Source organism: Betta splendens, chromosome 21 (genome assembly GCF_900634795.4).
Source record: "Betta splendens chromosome 21, fBetSpl5.4, whole genome shotgun sequence".
Taxonomy (NCBI): domain Eukaryota; kingdom Metazoa; phylum Chordata; class Actinopteri; order Anabantiformes; family Osphronemidae; genus Betta; species Betta splendens.
In genome coordinates, this window is record NC_040899.1 from 12,887,548 (window position 1) to 12,902,506 (window position 14,959).

At 43.1% G+C, this 14,959-nt stretch overlaps 1 protein-coding gene across 2 annotated transcripts; it reads left to right on the top strand.

Annotated features, from left to right (window-relative positions):
* Positions 1 to 20: 20 nt before the first annotated feature.
* Positions 21 to 10,856, top strand: cfap65 (cilia and flagella associated protein 65). 2 transcript variants are annotated; one of them, XM_029137647.3, is made up of 35 exons: positions 21 to 146; positions 335 to 478; positions 583 to 767; positions 879 to 981; positions 1,133 to 1,299; positions 1,551 to 1,756; positions 1,893 to 2,029; positions 2,117 to 2,342; positions 2,520 to 2,788; positions 2,856 to 3,020; positions 3,178 to 3,404; positions 3,526 to 3,682; positions 3,778 to 3,906; positions 4,066 to 4,317; positions 4,404 to 4,543; positions 4,689 to 4,773; positions 4,864 to 5,010; positions 5,224 to 5,389; positions 5,516 to 5,644; positions 5,735 to 5,948; positions 6,109 to 6,237; positions 6,342 to 6,432; positions 6,525 to 6,610; positions 6,691 to 6,757; positions 6,841 to 6,951; positions 7,088 to 7,279; positions 7,464 to 7,610; positions 7,749 to 7,892; positions 8,852 to 8,968; positions 9,063 to 9,197; positions 9,279 to 9,323; positions 9,414 to 9,637; positions 9,720 to 9,842; positions 9,993 to 10,352; positions 10,454 to 10,856. In XM_029137647.3, exons 2-35 carry the CDS (start codon positions 401 to 403, stop codon positions 10,497 to 10,499), a joined length of 5,199 nt encoding a protein of 1,732 aa, XP_028993480.1. In that variant the 5' UTR covers positions 21 to 146; positions 335 to 400; the 3' UTR covers positions 10,500 to 10,856. The 2 variants fall into 2 exon arrangements, with proteins under 2 accessions (XP_028993480.1, XP_028993481.1); XM_029137648.2 differs by having other exon boundaries at positions 68 to 146; positions 399 to 478.
* The last annotated feature ends 4,103 nt before the right edge of the window (positions 10,857 to 14,959 follow it).

Here is a 14,959-nt window from a genome sequence, read left to right on the forward strand (position 1 = left end):
GCGAATGTAAAATGTCCCTCCTCGGTTGCAGTAATTATGGTAAAACAAACTATTACTTGTTACCATAGTAACGCGGTGGCACAAACGTTTTGCGCTAATTCGCTGTTAGCACGTTATGGTCTTAATCGTGTGACGTACTAACGAAGGTAAATATATCATAATGCAATATATGAACCGCCTTCAGATCAGTAATGACGTCAGCATGTTTCAAATATCGCTCCGTAATATTTAAGTTGTCTAAAATTAGGATAAGGAGCATTAACTCCGACTAGCCAATAGGACGTAACCATTAGCTCTAACGCTGGTCTTAAACACGCCGTTAATGTCATCACAGATAACAGCACAAACCGCTCCGGAGCCGATCTCCAGACTGTAGTGGTTCCTTGTGCCTTTTTCAGTCATGCCAGCTGAATCTCGGGGTCGAGACCCTTTGGGCCCCGGAGCTCCATGGAGGTCACCCGATGCAAACGATGGCGAAGTAATGATTTTTGTAATTTGATTTTACAAAATTTAAGGTGGAAGTTTGCTACCTGCAGTCATGTATCTGTGTTTTCTTCACCAATACAAACTTTTATGTATCAGGATAAAGGAAGCAGGGGCTGGAGGAGGGGGGCCCAGAGGGAGCAGGCATCCAGCAGGAGAAGCTGCTTCTTAGGCTTGGAAGTGAACACAGAGCTGGTCTGGGAGGACTGGGACTTGGGACGAGAGTTCACCAAAACACTAGTCTTGAAGAACGTTTATAGCAAACTACAAAAACTACACTTGAGGTTACACATTCATACTGTAGAGTACAGTAGTAGTAATCGAGTTTGATATAAGAATATAGAAATAATATTATTAGTAGTACTACTATGTTTACCTAAACTGTTCCTTCACAGACCACCAGCATCCAAGTTTTTCTCCACTGTAATTAACCAGACAATTCTTCTGAGCCCAGGGACTTCATTTACAGTGCCAGTCATCTTTAAACCACTGCAACGGGTAAAACAAACTACAAAATAGCTACAGTCTTCTGCTTAAAATACTTTTACTTCAAAATCTGTTTTCTTCTGTTTTTAAATGGTACACAAGTGCTAATCTAACATAAAAAACCTTGTATCTTTTCTAAGTACTGTATTGTTTCTTGAGGCAGTGTGAGTATGAGGACAGTATAGAGTTTCAAGGTAAAGACGGCAGCTTCCAAGTATTTCTCCGGGCCACTTTTCCCTGCCATGCCCTGGAGGTGCCCGAGTCTGTGCTGCTGCCAGTCTGTGCAGTTAGTCACTCCACGCATACTACCTTCAGGCTCAAAAATGCAAGGTATACAGTACAATTGTTTTAACTTTTAACGTATACATCCACACACTGGCCACGCATCTATTTATAAAAAATCAGTATGATGTTGTCAAGATAGGATGGTATGAGCCATCAAATTAGTTAGTCTGGCTAAAGGACCCTGTAGAAAAGGTCCAGAGTGTGTGTTCACCTAAAACCATGTCTATTGAGTTCTAGTTAAATTTCAAAAATTGTTATAACAAACTGCAATATTCTATACACTATTCTTCCCACAGTCATCTCCAGACTTGGTTCCAGTGGGTGTGTGAATCACCGTTTCAAATGAACCCTGAGAAAGGCCTGCTGAAGCCAAATCAAGAGTGTCAAGTCACTGTCATTTTCCGACCACAAGAGGCGCTAGTGCACCAGCAACAGGCCAACTGCATGTTTGGAGAGGAAAACAATAAAGAGAGCTCCTGCACTGTTCTACTGCAGGGACTAGGTACTATGACAGAACACAACATGATATTAACATTCGTGGCATGGTTTTAAATGATCATGTTTTTATTGAGGTTTAAACCACAAGATATTTTAGCAAATACTTTGTTAAATGCTTTTTATCTCGCCTTTTCTTTTAGCCAAATACCCATATCTTCAGCTGAGAAAAACAGACCCCAATGAGAAAGAAGAAAATGGGACCCCTGTGCTAAACTTTGGTTCTTTTGCTGTCGGGCAGAGTTTGCAGAAACGGTTTGAAATCTTCAATCCCTCTCCTGTGAGTACGCATGAAAATACTATAGCACACATTGATTTCAATAAACCTATCCCTTCCCATCTTTAATCTCCTGTACATCAACTGTAGGTAGCTGCATCCTTTTCTGTGTCACGGTTGTCTGGTGGGGTGCCCTTGTTTGGGTCAGAGTTCAGCTGTGATGTCACCACAGGGAAGGTGGCGCCTGGTGAATCACAGCAGGTTGCAGTAACCTATTTTCCTGCTGTAGTGGATACTGTCTCTGTTGAGTACTTATCAATTGATTGTGGAGGGTCCCTCAGCGAAACACTGCTCAAACTCACTGGAACCTGTATAGGTAAGGTATTCTAAAATGTATATTACAATAAATACAATACATAAGTGTTGTTTGTTGTATAATGTATGTTTATATTTGTCATGTTCTTTTAATAAAATGGTAGTGAGTCTTACACTCACGCTGTATAATTACTTGTGTGCAGTCTGAGTGTACTTCTGTATTTCTACTTGTAACTAGGTCCCAGAGTTTCCTTGTCTTCCGCTGTTGTGGACTTTGGTTGTGTTAAGGAAGGAGGAACAGTCGAACAGACATTGAAGCTGGTTAATCCTTCGCCTGTTGTGGCATTTTACCAGTGTAATCTTGACTGTAATGGGCACAGTGTGTTCTCCATCCAGCCAGCAAGTGGCACCGTGTGCCCACATAGCCATACCATGCTGAAAGCCGTTTACAGGCCAACGCAGGCTAGGGCTCACCACAGGAGAGTAGCATGTCTCATATTGCACCAGGTAGGAGCCTAAATGTAGATATATGCACATGAACAGAATGTTAATACAAAACCAATCTCCCCGTTAGGAGCCTCTGTTCCTCGACTTGATTGGTACCTGCCACTCGGACTTTCACCAACCAGCCATACTGAGACCTGAACATTTGATCTTATACAGCGGACAGATCCCAACTGACACGTCCATGCAGCAAGTACAGTTGGACCAGCAGGACATATCTTCCACATTAGAGGAGGTGATGCGCCACAGAAAGATATGCAGACATACTTAAATATGTACAATAGAGGGAAAATTTTACATTTGTTATAATAGTCACAGTGAATAATAAAAGGCTTAATCTAGGTTTAGTGTTGTTAAGCTAACACAGGGTATTTTTTATTGTATTTTTTCAGTCAAACCAAAGACCAGACAGTGCTGCTGTGTCAAGAAGTCCAATGGAGGAATTTTTCCAATCATGGAATGTTAATGGAATCTCCTCCAGTTCTTCATTATCATCCCCACATATATCTGTGGTTCCCAACGAGCTCCTGTTTAATCACAACATGTCCTCCTCTGTGACTACTTTGTCTGCTTCCTGTCAGTTTGTTTCCATCACCAACCGCAGTAGAAGGAAACTAAGGTAAAGTGCACCATGGAACTGTCCCATTGATCCCACTGGGTTGTGTCTTGCGTGACACTGTGCTTGGTAGGAAAACTTGTGTTTTTGCCTTCAACTCCTGTGCCATGTCATTATGCTCTAGTTTGGTGTGGACCGTTGCCCAAGACTCTCCATTTACCGTTTCACCCACATCATGTCATCTGGCTCCACTCAAGTCCACCTCTTTCACAGTCACATATGACCCCAAGCAACTCAACACCCTGCATGGGGCACAACTCGAGTGCTTTGCGTTTAATAAGGTAACATTTTAGGGCAAATTACAATAAAAAAGCCTAAACACTATGACTTTTATGTTTTGAGTTCACATGTCCTTACCTTTCTTTGGATGCTGCAGGAAAATCAACACAAGGGCAATGAACTGCTCTGTCTGCCTTGGTGTGTGACTGTTAGAGTCATTGGCCACTCCTTTCAGTTGGGCAAAGAGCACTTCGTCCCATGCTGTTCCCTGAAGCCTGCTCGAGTGGTGAGACAAACGCACAAAAAAAGAACAGAAATTAAATGGAATGTTGCATTGAATCTCTACTTCTATATGTTTACTTTATATACAGATGTTATATATATATATATATATATATATATATATATATATATATATATATAATATCTCTTTTGTTGTACCCAGGTTTTTCCAGCTCTGAGTGCTGTTTCCTATCAAACAGTGCTCCTCCAGAATGGTGGAGTCCAACCCCTCACCTTCTGTCGGGACCACAGCTCAAACCCTGCCCTGACAGAATCGGTGTACGTAACTCCAAGCTGTGGACTTATTCAGCCCGGTGATCATCAAATCCTGACCCTCAGAACAATCCCCACAGAAGACAGTCCAAAGGAAGGTTTCAGTTTACAGCTGCAACTCAATGCAACTAAACACACAAAGGTACCACTTTCATAGTGCACTAGCACACAGAGGAGCGATACTATGATGCTGATGCATGCTGTTGCTGACAGTTTTTTTTTATTTAGGAATTGACAATTGTCAGTGTGGCAGAAAAGCCGTGTGTGTCTCTGGAAGCAGACAGCGGTTTATATTTCCGTCCAACAGCTGTGGGATCACAAACTCGCCGCTCCAAACACATCAGGAATCTCAGTCGTCTACCTCTACGGTTGGTTGGCTGATGTGTTTTCTCAGTGGTGTTATTCTGGCCTTGTGCTTCTGAGATTTTTCAGCGTAATGTTTGTAGTCTGGATTTTTCTCTGCATCATTAGTTGTCTCTTCAGTTGGCTTTCTCTGATCGTCCTTCATGATAGGTTCCAGTGGAGCATTCCAGAGTCAGACCAGGGGATTATCTTTGTTGAACCAGATGTTGGCGAACTGCATCCCAATGAGAGCGCAGTGAGAGACTGACAGAATGGCATATACACTAGTTATGCATTGCAATTGAAATTTGAAAATACAAAAAAGAGCTACCTTGTTTCTTCTCAGGTGCAGACATGGTCATTCAGTCCACTGGAAGAGAAAATATACAGAGTCAAACCAACTCTCACCTTCTGGCCAAGTCAGTCTACTGGATGTGACAGGTCACAGCTTTGTCTTGAGGTGGAGGGAACAGGCTCCATTGGCTTTATAAAGGTGGAGCTCCAGTATATACTGTATATATATATGTGTGTGTGTGTGTGTGTGTGTGTGTGTGTGTGTGTGTGTGTGTGTGTGTGTGTGTGTGTGTGTGTGTGTGTGTGTGTGTGTGTGTGTGTGCATAAAGTGTTGTTAAGGTTTTAAAGCTATTTAAAATCACTATTCTACTTACATTTAGGCAATGACAATACCCACTTGTTTTCTCCCCAGGGAGAGGAGGCAGTTGTGGATGTGGGGGAAATTTTGGTTGGAAGTTACAGATCAATCGAAATTCCTCTAATCAACGACAGCCCCTGCTCTGTGTCCTTCTGCCTTTCTGTAAAGCAGCAACTCCTGGATGATGATCCTATTAATGACCCAGAGACTAAGCCTAGTGGTATTTTATTCTGTTGGATTTGTAGTTGTTTATGTTTATCTTATAAAACTGCTGTTCTCTGTCTATAAATGAGCTAAAATAAGTTGTTGAACCAGTGTTGTGGACTAAAATGTTGGATCCATTTAGCCCTAGAGCTGGACTGTAAGAGAGGAACCATTGCCTCACAATGCAAACTGCTGCTTCAATGCAGTGTCAGACCACAAAGGCGCGCCCAGTACGTGTGGACCATCAGCTACCAGACGTTAAACTCCAGTGGTAGGTTGAGCCACACACGCCTGAATTCATCCAGCTTCTCTGTGTGTATGACCTCTAAACGTACCTGACCTCTCTTGTCTCTCTTCTCAGGCTTGGCGTCGTCCTCTTCCTGGGCAGTGTGTGAAGTGCGAGCCCAGGGTGTATTTCCCACCCTACAGGTGATTGATGTGTGCAGCTCTGGGAATGTGGGCAGACTCAGCAAGCACCATCTATGGGGACTTTTCTCACTGGACAGGCTCAACAAGCACCTGCTCTCTAACCCTGAGTCATCTGAACTCACCTACAGAACCCCCACCAGGCACAGGTGAGGGGCAGAATATATAGAGAATGTTCTTTATGATGATTTATTTTTTTATTATTTTCCCATAAATATAATAATGCACACACTGTTGGACACCGGTGCCATGATACACTCATTTGGTAGATAATTACACTGAGTCACTGAGTTCTCCTTCTGTTACTAGTCTTCATAGTTCTCCTTTGATCTTCACCAAAGCCAACGTGGATTTCAACTTTAGTGCCGCTCCGTTAAATTCAGACCCATCGACATTTGTTTTGATGTTTCATAACCCTGGATCTGTGCCTGTAGACTGGTGAGTAAAGAGTTAGTACCGCCAAGTGGCCAATTTTTATTCCATTACTAGTTTGGTTCGCTAACTACTTATGTACAACTTCTTATCTTGCGGTTTCATATTAGGGCATTCTTGTTTCCAGAGGACCAACAGATAGAGCTGGAGTACTGGGCACAGACAGGAGAGTTGGACAGCACTGACTTCAGCCACATGCATGTCAGACAGCAATTCTATGAATAAGTTTTCATCTACTTTTCAATCGCATCCCCAAAAAGCCTATAGGTAAAACATTGTGATGTCATCGACAGATTCAAGACAATCATCTGTTCAACATTTCTCCTCGTACGGGAACTTTGCAGCCTGGCCAGCAGAGGGCAGTGCTCCTAACGTACAGGTCGGAGATTATTACACATGCGTGCTTGGAATTAAATGAATAAGATGATCCGTAAATGAACTCAACCTCGTCCTTTACAGCCACACATTTGTTGGGATAGATCGGATTTCTGTGGTGCTAAAACTCTCTCATGGCAGAGAGATCTTGGTGAGACAAATCTGGATAGATTTACTTGTATTTTTAACTAAATACCCACGGAGATTCATTAATCATTGGGGTTCTATGCACAGCTGAACTTTGAGGGAGTGACGGTGGAGAGACACAGGCCTTACCTCCACTTTGTGTCAGATCAACATGTCTTGAGCCCTATAAGCATTGGGGACACCAGCCCTCCAAAGCAGGTGTGTATATTTTTCTCTTAAGATGAAGTTTATATTAACAGTTTCTTGGTTCTAATACATGTACTGTACATGCAGACTAGAACCCCACCCTCCTAGGTGAACATCTGTAACAGAGCCATGCAAAATCTTCCCCCAGGTGTTTGAAGTACACAATGCTGGTGCAGTGCTGGTACATTATGAAGTAGACACGTCCGTGCTGTCACAGCTTCAGGTGGAAAACTTTAATCATCCTGTACTGTGCTGCCTCAATCCAGAGGGAGAGGTCCTACCAGGCAAGGTGGCAACGTTGGAATGGATCTTCTCTCCACTAGAACCAAGGATGTATCATGTATGGTTTGGGGCACACTTTGCCTACTAGATGTATTCCTACTATTCTCCTTTTCACCTTCTATGCTCTCCAACATCATACTTTCTGCATTGTTTCCCTGAATAACAATCATTCTGCTACAATATTGCTGGTACTAAAAGATCTCCAGTCTGATTCTGACTTGACTGATTGTGTGTCCCACTAGATGGAAATTCCTATCCACATCCAGGATGGAGACTCGATATTGATGAGGATTGAGGGATGTGGGTTGGACACTCCGACCCTTGGATCCCCAAACAGTGATAGTAAGCCATCCGTACCCTGTGTCCAGAGGGTGTCCTTCGCAGGACAGGTGACTGCATCTATGGCTAACACAAAATAAAGCTCACACTTCTAAAGCATTATTTGGGTGATGTTTTGATTTCAGGTGCATCAATCGCTTTCTTATTTAAAATTGTGTGTGATGATTGAAGTTATTTACTGTTTGTAGGCGGTATTCCTCTCTGAGGACAGCATCTCTCTAGGTGACATGCCAGTGTCCTGTCAATGCTCAAGGATCCTCTTCCTCACTAACAAGTCTTGCACCGACACGTTCCAGTTCACCTGGGACCTGGCCCAGCAGAGGAACCAGCAGGTACAGGGATGTGGGCCTGAAGCTCCAAACTAATAGTATCTGCAGCGGTAGAAATGTTGAGTCCTAATTCCTTCACAAGAACAATCCATAGTAAACGGTTACAGTAACGGAGACCTGCAAGTTATGCAAAGCTCAACTTGTGTTGCTTGGAAATACTACAGCGCGTGAGAAGGAAACACAGTGTCACAGATGTAGCAGCAGTAATAAATGCTGTGTATCCATCACATTTAAGACACTTCATTAAATGGTACTGTGTAAAAAGTTAACTTGCTGACTCTGGGACACATGCACTAGATTCTGTCCTGCTGTGACTCAAGGATGGTTGAACAATCGTCTGATGCCAATGAATGACGCCATCGTAGAATAGATCAACTTACAACGGTGCAAATTCAGACATTGAATCAGAAAGCAACTTTAAAATGTAATAGTTTTTTGTGGTTGGCACTGTTGCCTCACAGAATGAAGAGTACGTGGGTTTTCTCGCATAGTCAGGTCGAGTGGAGCTGCTTCATCTTCACAATTAAACAAAACCCTATGCATGCTTTGTTTATTTATGTTTTGGATATTTCTTTAATTTTTATTATCATTACCTTTAATTAAAAAGCAAAAAGAAAATTTTGTGAAACTCTAATCTATGTGGCTTTTGCATTTTTAAAGTATACTTTTACAAAAATACCCTAATAAGAGATTTATAATAAAAAAAACATATACATTTAAATTAAAATCAAATTGATTAATTGAAAAAATAATCAACCTATTAATCAATTACCAAAATTATTGAATGAAGTCTGTGCATCTTGCATGTATTTCTAACACTACACACTGCATACACTATTGTTTACTGTTACACATTTTAATTATTCAAAATGGCTATGGATTAATTAAAAGAAATAGGGAAGGGCATACGTATAAATCTCTAGATGGTACAACGGCCATTGTCATTGTGTGTGTTATTGCAGGAGGTCTGGATTCACCCCAACAGAGGACGTCTGTGTCCAGGGGAGAGTGTTCTTTGCGTTCTTACCTTCACTTCTGCTGACTACCCCGCACTTTATCAGCTAGACGTCATCTGTCAGGTACCCCAGATTAGATTGTCCTGTTAGATGCACTACACTGATCAGTATTCTTTGATGAGGACTGTGATCTCTTTTTCCCTGCATCTTATTCCAGGTCGATCAGGAAGCAGCAACGGTTCAATATCATGACGACTTGAAGGTTTGGGAAGAAGAAGGACAGAGACGGCAAGAGGAGTTCACAATTACAGACAAAAGCCCTACGGATATCCCTGCGAATCTGACAGATAAGGTTCCATTCACAAACCGTCATGATTTTCTACCTCTGCAAAGCTTTTTTTTATTTTTTACATGTATTATTGTTATGTGACAGGAACCACATTCAGTCACAAAAGGGCCATCTCTCAGGAAATACAAGGTAGTTTTTTTTGTGGCAGATGTAAGCTCTGCTCTATCTATAAAACTGTGACTTGGATTTTTTCTCTGTGACTTCTGGATTCTTCTCCAGACTCTTCCGCCTATTTGTTCGAGTAGCCGTTTGAAACAAGTGGGCGACACTAGTCAGAGGCCAACAAAACCTGAGCGTTGTGCACCACGAGAAACCCCTAGCCAGATACGGAGACCACCTGAACCCCCCCAGCCCTCTCTCCTGCATCTGGAGGTTACAGCACGCTCCCATGTGTGTCTGGACTACATCGCGCACTTCCCCGACCAGTTCAGCATGCTTTACAAGTAACGCCTGAATGCCTTTGTATCCCTCAGACCTCTGATCTCCATCAAACTGGTTAAAGCATTCGTGCTTTCATTTCTGCAGATGCCTCTCGTCAGACAAGTCCCAGAATCCTAAATCAGCTTTCTCAACCACAGACGTCGCTGCTCAACCAACACAAGAGCCTGGAAAAGACGTCACCGCTCCCATACTCATGTCTCTGCTAAAGTAATTCATACAGACATCCATACTGTATATCCACTATCCAATACATTCACCAGAAGTAATATGATGTAATATTGCACCAGGATGCTTAAATCTAGATTTATATTTGCTGTAGATTTGTTTTAGTGCATTGAACTACTTCTCTCCTTGCAGAAACATCCTAGATGATTCAGCCTTCAGCCAGTCTCTGCTCACTGTGGCCTCCAGACCCATCATCTATCAGCCAACACAACCATTCCGCCCTCATTACCCCCCCATTCAATCCTCCCCACATTTCACTACCTGTCCCACATCTCCTCACCCTGAACCGAAAGCTCAGGTTGTATCGAGTGGGACCGAAGGAACGCTGGAAGCCAAAACTCAGAATAAACGGCACACAGCATATGTACCAGTTCACATCGCTGAGGAGGTTTTGCGGAACACCCTCCAGAACCTGATGTTGGAAGCTGTCAGCGGAGAACTTGTCCTTACGGCACATCCACGCTCTGTTAGTTTACCACCTGCTTCTGCCAGGTAAACACAAACACACACTGTGCACACACACATACTGTACAGTACAGTATGTAATATTTTACAAAAATGTCTAACATACAGTATATTGTGTGTTTCATTAGAACAAGGAGGACTGCCAGAGCTGCAGCTGAAAAAGTTGGGATTTAATTTGGGACCCCACCATCTACCTTACACTTTTATTCAATTATAATTTTAGATGTCTTCAACCCATATTCAGTTTTCTCCAACACAACTATTATTACTACTTAATTCCTCACAGATTCCGTCAACATTTCATAATTATTTTTTCGGTTTCATTACAAATGGTTGGTTTGCACTCAAGAGATGTATCATGTTTGTAATCTCTATTCTAAATCATTAAAATATTATGTTACTGAAAATGTATCCAAAAGATTTTCCATTTACTTTTTTTACTACAATTACAGCATGATAAACTTTGAGTATGTGGGAACAGGAGAATGGCAGATGAAGTAGGGCATGCAGAATAAAGGGCTATTACGTGTATATGTCTGTGAGACGCTTGTGTCACTTTAACATGGACCACTTTTGTGTCTTAGGTCACGTATGTAAACACACTGTGTTTCTTGTGTGATCACTGAGATGAGTGTAGAACATCCTGGACCTTTTCCTCTTGCGTCCTCAGCTTCTCAGTGTCAGAAAGTCACTTATCTTAAATCATGAGCACAGGTGGCAGCGAGCCATCATGCAAATCTAAACACAGTGTATGTATTGTTATTAATTTGGTTCAAAAACAGAATAAAGTCAGAGTTCTGAGATCCCACAGAGAAGGAGCAGTAACATTTGCCTCCGGGTCCAAGCATATTAACACATCCCTGTAACAACACAGTTTCTTTGCATAGAGCAGGTGCAACAGTGTGCAATAAATCACATGGTGTTTTGGTTAGCTACTAACTTAATAACCCACATTTTCATTTCCAAAACAGACAACATGTGAAAATAAAATATAATCAAGACAGACAGATTTAGCTGTTATCATTTAAGGAAAATAAATCTTATCAGAGAAATGTTTCCGCAAAGCAGCCAGAAGCTCTTTATCACACGAGGATCAACTTAACTATCCCATCGTCAGCTGCAAAGATCCTTGAAGCGCTGTGGCTCAGCCTCAGCACCAGGTACACGGGTGAATCCACAATGCTAATCAGCTGCCGGTTCTATTGTACCTTATACGCTTCCCTGACTAGACTGCAGAAAAGCAGCTCTCTGTGTGTTTGTGGCAGACAGCATTGATGTCCGTCGTTGGCCGTAACGCATCCAACAGGCAGCGGACTCTGACGTGTTCCCTTGGAGCGATACCAGCCTCTTTTACAGCTGTACCCGTGGAAAGTGACCTCTATGGACCGATGCCCTTTCAGGAGGTCACATTAGTCGTCACCTTGGTAACAACGCTGTACCACCCTGATGTCCCAGGTGATTCAGTACCTCATTCATTCTCAGTACTAGAGGGCGAGAAATGTTGAGAAAACACCTGTGTAAATTGGCCCAGAAACAAAATCCTGTATGTGTATTTCATTTGCAAAATCATATAGAACATTTTTTTGTTGAATGAATGTATAGATTTTCTCACCTACTGTATTCTTGATAGATTTTTGACATGTCGAATAAGTGTTCGTCTCTACCCACATCTCCACTAGGTGGTGCCACATACAAACAAGCTGATTCACCAGGTGGAGTTCAATCACACTGAGGCAGCAGGTCGTTGCTGTAATAGGTGTGTTGAGGGAACAGCCGAAAACCTGCACAATTAAACAAATAGGTAAAAATCAATTCATGTCATGTCTTCTTTTCTTTGGAAATACTTGCTCTTCTTGAATCTGAGACCTTCAAAACATCCTTGCTTTAGAAAAAGTGTGTGTGTGTGTGTGTGTGTGTGTGTGTGTGTGTGTGTGTGTGTGTGTGTGTGTGTGTGTGTGTGTGTGTGTGTGTGTGTGTGTGTGTGTGTTACCCGTCTGGTGGGTCCTTTATCTCTCTGCAAAAAAACAAGTGGTAACAGCCCAAACCCTCTGGACACGAGTTGGACAAAGAAGAAAGAGTAAAACTACCCAGAGCTTTCAAACGGGCAGACCAGATAAGATCTGTTATAATAAAGTTACTGTTCTGCCGGTAATGCTGATGAATCACTGCATCACACTGAACAGTCACTGTGGCTGTTTGTCTGCGTGTGTCTGTTAGTGTCTGTGTGTTGAGGGCAGCGAAAGAGTGAGAAACCTGCTGTCTGCTGTGTTGCTGTAGTAAATCTTCAAACAACTTTACTTTACTTTACTTTCTCAAAGGAGTTAAAAGGAAATCAAGCAGATACAGAACAAGCAACACTGGTAATAAAATAAGGTTTACTAAATATGATTTGAATTTAATCCTGTTGTTACAAAATGTACTTTGGCACTTCCCAAATCTTTTCACTCTAACTTCACACCACATCTGGTGCCAAAAGTTCAATGATGACATTATCATTACTCACAAACTGATGTGATGCATTTGGAGAAAACCCGTCAGGCTAAATAAGCCATTCCAAATAGTTAACCTCATTAGGAAATTAGAAAAGTCTGGTGCTTCATCATATTAATACTCAAAAGATGGAGGATTATTTATACAGTTTCTAACCACTTCAAGCTCTATTTATTATACAATGAATGTAGATGCGGAAACAATAAACAATTTGCTTCTAATATGTGGACGTGTGGAATAAATATTTTGTAAAATTCCCCATGTGCACGAAAATTTGAACATATGTTGTAAATTGAACTCATGGACCGAGTGTTTCCAGTCGGGGGCTTCGAGTTGGGCTCGCGCTCCATAACCCCGGCTTTAAAGCCATTAAATATTCCCCCTACAAAGAGGTCACGAAATCCCCGGATTGAAGCGATCACGTTAGAAACCTGCCAAAGTCGTGGGGCACGAGCCCGAGCGCAGACGCCGTGTGCTTAAGTGTTCCCTGCTCGTTCCTTGGCCGCGTGCACGGAGGCCAAAGCGGAACCAGATTCACCTCCAGTCGGGTTCTGGTCATCTGCCTTATGTCGAGTGTCTGCAGCCTAATCGGGTCCGGACTTTGCTCGGGGACCTCAGTCTGGGCCAGAAAAAAAAAAGCTGAGGATAATGCGGCGTGTAGCTTTTGTTTACACATTGCAGCCGCTCTCAGTGAGAGGCGGTTGCCTGGAACCGGGTTTACTTTCATTACTTGCTCTAACAAGACCATTATTTTTCCATAACTTCAGTTCCTTCCTCTCCGAAAACAGACGTTCTGCTCGCGGACATGTAAAATCATGTGGCGACGAGAGGTGTCAATATTTTATACTGCATGTGTGTGTGTGTGTGTGTGTGTGTGTGTGTGTGTGTGTGTGTGCCAGTCATGAAGGAATTCCATGAACATGCCTTTCTCTTGGGGATTCCAGGGATGACTGTGGTTTGTTTTAAAAAGGTTTGGGCCGTCATGTGTTTCTGATTTAGATCTAATTCGAGATGTCATATAAAATATCGTTCGCGTTATATATCGTAGGCCGTGATCGTTCTCGATCCTAATCACCGGCGGGAATGCAGCGGGACACTTCTCGGGTTATTTATGGTGCAGCGCAGAAACAAAGGGGCTCGCACGTGTGGCACGGAGCGGGCCGGGGCGGAGGGGAACCGCGTCCAGAGATAGGTGGTGCTCTGGCAGACGCTAGGAATCCGTTTCACGCCCAGATGAAAGCAGTGTGAGAGGGGGAATGTGTGTGCAGCGTGTGTGTGAGAGGTGTGGCGGGACAGGGGTTAGGCCTGTTACTTATAGGAGGGAGGGAACCCGCCGTAACCCCCGACCAATGCAGTTCTGGGAAATACAAACTGTGGTAATGTACTAGTTTGTTAGTATTTATTATTGATCTTCATCCAGATAAACCTAATGACATCATGTGTTATTACAGTATAATAGCAATATTCCACTACTTAAAGCACAGATGCTGTTTGTCTCATCCACTGTATTATTTCAGGAATTAGTTGAATTATTGGGATTCTGATGAGTCTGATTGTGAGACACTGTATTTGTGGGTGTACCATTAAGTGAATGTGTTTGGCTGAATGTGCGTTTAAGGCCGTCGAGTGAAACACACAGGGTATTAAGGGTCTACAGTACGTGGGGGTCCTGGGATGTGGAGCCGGACCAGCGAACCCGCTCACCCCTGTCATTTATCCCATCGAACCAAGTGAACAGAACCCGTCTGTGTGTACTGTGCTGTATGTCTCAGGGCGTTCTCCCTGACAACGCTGCACTGGAAGCCCCCGGGGATGTATTATACATGCTGGATGTCGCATAGCTCCGCTCTGAGCTATGCGATAAAGATGAAACAGTCCAGCCATAAACAACTAAGGGGACTCCAGTTAATCACAAAGTGGTTTGAGGTCAACGTGGCGTCATGGGAATGTGTGGAGGGAGGGAGGAGAAATGTCAGCTCAAACTCCAGCTCCGGCTCCTGTGCTGGCAGCCGCGTGCCCTTGAGCAGGACACTCGACGGCGCGCTCCCGCTCCGATTGGTGTGGGTTCGAAGCCCGTCGAGTCGTTCGTTTGCATCGGCTCCGTCCCGTCCGTTCGCCTCGCGGCTGCCGTGGTGGATGTGCAG